This window comes from Triticum dicoccoides, chromosome 2A (genome assembly GCF_002162155.2).
Source record: "Triticum dicoccoides isolate Atlit2015 ecotype Zavitan chromosome 2A, WEW_v2.0, whole genome shotgun sequence".
In the NCBI taxonomy this organism is placed as follows: domain Eukaryota; kingdom Viridiplantae; phylum Streptophyta; class Magnoliopsida; order Poales; family Poaceae; genus Triticum; species Triticum dicoccoides.
In genome coordinates, this window is record NC_041382.1 from 725659136 (window position 1) to 725662601 (window position 3466).

General features: G+C 47.2%; 1 protein-coding gene across 1 annotated transcript; it reads right to left on the bottom strand.

Annotated features, from left to right (window-relative positions):
* Nucleotides 1-804: 804 nt before the first annotated feature.
* Nucleotides 805-1732, bottom strand: LOC119352091. The gene has a single exon (XM_037618826.1). It carries the CDS (start codon nucleotides 1721-1723, stop codon nucleotides 1076-1078), a length of 648 nt encoding a protein of 215 aa, XP_037474723.1. The 5' UTR covers nucleotides 1724-1732; the 3' UTR covers nucleotides 805-1075.
* Nucleotides 1733-3466: the final 1734 nt, after the last annotated feature.

Here is a 3466-nt window from a genome sequence, read left to right on the forward strand (position 1 = left end):
TTGTAGGACTTGATATTTTCTACCTTTCAAGTGAGTGTGCTAGCAAATTTGAGTGGAATATTAGACCATGTACCGGGATATATCTGTTTAAACGTCAACTAATTTCCGACGGAGGCAGTATTATTTCTCATAATTCCATTTACTACTATAGCTGCATCAATTAGATTTTTTTTCTCGTGAAGCGCATATGTGCATACACTTACCCGCCAACTTTTTCCATTTCATAATAGTGCGCAAAGTGTTTTTTTCTTTCAGAAGTCATACCTTGTAAAGTTTGAGCAATATTACTGAGAAAGTTATCATCTTTAAAAATATCAAATAAATGTAATATAAATGTATATCTCATGATGTATCTAATGATATTTATTTGGTATCATAGATGTAGATAATTGTTTCTATAAATTTGGTCAAAGTTGATGAAGCTTGACTTTTGAGAAAATATATACCAGCAAGTACTTGGTATAGACTCTAGATCAGTGGCGAATCTAGCAGGACATTGGAGGGTAGGCTTAAAACATAAATTTCGTAAGTCTAATTAGCAAATGCAGTGTAATTGTTGCATGTAAAGCACCAGAATATATTTATCAAGTTGTATGTTTAGCTTAAATATGATTTTGGAGGGTAGGCTTAAGCCTATTGAAGCCTCCCTAGTGGAATCGCCACTGCTCTAGATGGGTGTTCATGCATTATTTTTATCCAACTAAAAACTTGTCCTGCACATAGCCATTTTTGCTACAAAAGCATGAGCTTTCATCGCTGTTTCATGCCAGGACCTGAATCTCTTTTGGCCGTGTGAATCTTGTATATATAAACCACTCCTGATATTATTTCTTGACCTCCCGAAGAATAATCTCGCTTCGGCCGTAACCCAACCTTACATGAATCCACACACACACACACACGAAAATTAAATGACTCCAATTTCGAGGCACGGCCACGAAGAGCTGCACCATGAATCACTCACTGCTCAACATCAAATTCGTACTCACGCAGTACTCCGGATGCTCAGAGTCCGGACACCAAGCCGCCCGGCGCAATGGATGAATCCTCGACGGATCGCCATGGATCTCGTGGTTCATATGCTCCTGGCGATCATCTCCTGGTACCTCCGGTACGACTCCTGCTTCTCCAGTAAGAACTTTGCGTGGAACCTCGCGATGAACTTCTCCGCCAGCTTGTCGATCTCGTTCACCGCCGGACTAGCCTCGCCCTCGCCCTCGCCCGCCGGCGTGCCACCCGACGACGTCTCCTCCTCCAGCCAACACAGGTACCCGCACTCCGCCGTGTCGTCGCACACCTCCACGACCTCCTCCTCCACGGCCGCCGGCGTCGCTGGAACCACAGCGTTCCACGCCGCCGAGTACTCGTAGTACGAGTACGACGGATAGCAGGGCGCGCGGCTGGCGTCCAGCCGATCCCTTGCCCGAGCCGGGCCGGAGGAGCCGACGAAACGCATCTTCATGAAGCCGGCGATCTTGCTCGTCCGCTTCTTGCCGCGGCTCCTCCTCGTCGAGCGGCCGTAGTAGCCGTACCCGCCGCTGCCAGCTCTCGCGGCGGCCGTCTTCTTCTTGCTGAGTATCACGTCGACGAGCAGGGCCCTGAACCTGGCGACGGCGCGGAAGACGTGACCTACCTGCGGGTAGATGTGGGAGTGGAGGATGGAGTCGATCTTGGGTGAGATCGAGCTCGGGAGAAGAGCCTCCACGTGGAACAGTGGAGCCATGGTGGACGAGGTGGTGAGCTCGCCTGCGCGACTCCCATGGGTTTATATACACAAGGCCCCTGCGTGTCGTGTGGCGAAATGTGTCAAGCCATCCGTACTGTCAGTTAGCCCAATGCTAAGCTGGCTTACTCACTCTGACTTAGATTGTCTGTACTTCTTTTTTTATACAACAAAGGTATTTTAGTAATTAAAAATAACAGTTAAATCGTCAGTAGGAGTGGTACAATAACATTGAGAGGCTGCTCAAACCAATCATTTGTCGTAGAAAACCTAGCTAATCTCGCATGATCATAAGCTACCTTATTAGCTTCTCTATTACAATGTTCAAAACTAGTGAAAGAAAAATCACGGGCCAAATGATAGCAATCATAAAAAATCACTGCTGCTGCTTCTGCATAGGTTCCTCCGCTCTTCATGATTTTAATGACCTCCAAATTACCCGAGTTGATAACAAGTCGACTGCACCCAGCCCTTTGCGCTCGGGATAATCCAAATCGTAGCGCCAATCCCTCTGTTAGGGCACCTGTACACCAATCATGTCTCCATTTCCCCTCAGCAATAAAATTTCCTTTATGATCTCTCAGAGCAGCTGCGGCTGTACCCCTCAACAAGTCTTGATCGAAAGAAGCATCAAGAATTCTCCAATTCCATTGTCTGTACTTTGTTTTGTTGATCCCACACATTACTCTCCTAGAAAGAGTCGAAGCTCTTTATGAATCAAATACCAGCAATACAAGAAGGACCGTAAAAGAAAGGAAGACACAACAAAGTATAATCCTCAATCCTCTTCATGCTGCACATGCGAATGGCACACCAATGCCGCATTGGAGTTCCACATCGTCGCTGGAACAAAAAATTTACCCATACATGCAACTGGAAAGTCGGTGATCGCTGTCGGGAAGTGCCGACTGAGTCGAACCTGAAGGATCGTCCACGACATGGAGATGAAGACGACGATAGGATGAATGGACAATCATACCTATACGTCCTCCCAAAACAACGGAATAACCAACGCCGTTACCGCCGAAGTAGTACTGACCCTGACGAAATAACCAACTACAAACTTGTCCACTCAATCTCATCACTAGGTCTGACATCGCGTACACCATAGAAGTCGAGGAAACCTTATTGAATCCTGCTGCCACCACCACCGAAAGGTCCAAAGCCGCAGACAACGAAGACCTACCCATGTCCTCCCGATCTTATCTTTGGATCCAATGGTGCACACATTGCCATGGCCGGATAAGAACCTGGAGGAATCATTAGACACCGCCTTCACCACCACTGAAAGGGCCGAAGTGATGAACAAGAAAATATCTCCCTGATGACCCCATGCCGAGAAAACGACGGTTCCCACAGGTAAACCAGGGCCTCCTTGCACGCCCGCACCAACGAAGCCAGTGGCAGTGGAGGGGGTCGACGATCTACCGTTGGAGGAATGAGACGGCACAGGAGGAACCCTGGATTGCTTTGGCTATGGATAGCCAAATTACGCGTTAATTTCTTTATGCATGTTTGTTGATTCGCGGGTAATTGGAAACAAAATATAAACAACAGTCATATTTCTGGTTCTGTGATTCTGTTCACGATTCTGTAGCCACAGGTAAGATGGGGCAGAGCACGATGATGTGGAGATGGCTCATGCAGGTTAGGCGAGGCACGAGTTTGAGGAGGAGAAGATATTAGACAGCTAGTGTTTTAGGTTCATGGTGCAAGATGGTAGGGTTACGTGAGGGGCATAGG

What these genes read in the sequence shown, in the direction of transcription:
- LOC119352091 (XM_037618826.1), bottom strand. Translation starts at nt 1,723, where the DNA reads ATGGCTCCACTGTTCCACGTGGAGGCTCTTCTCCCGAGCTCGATCTCA.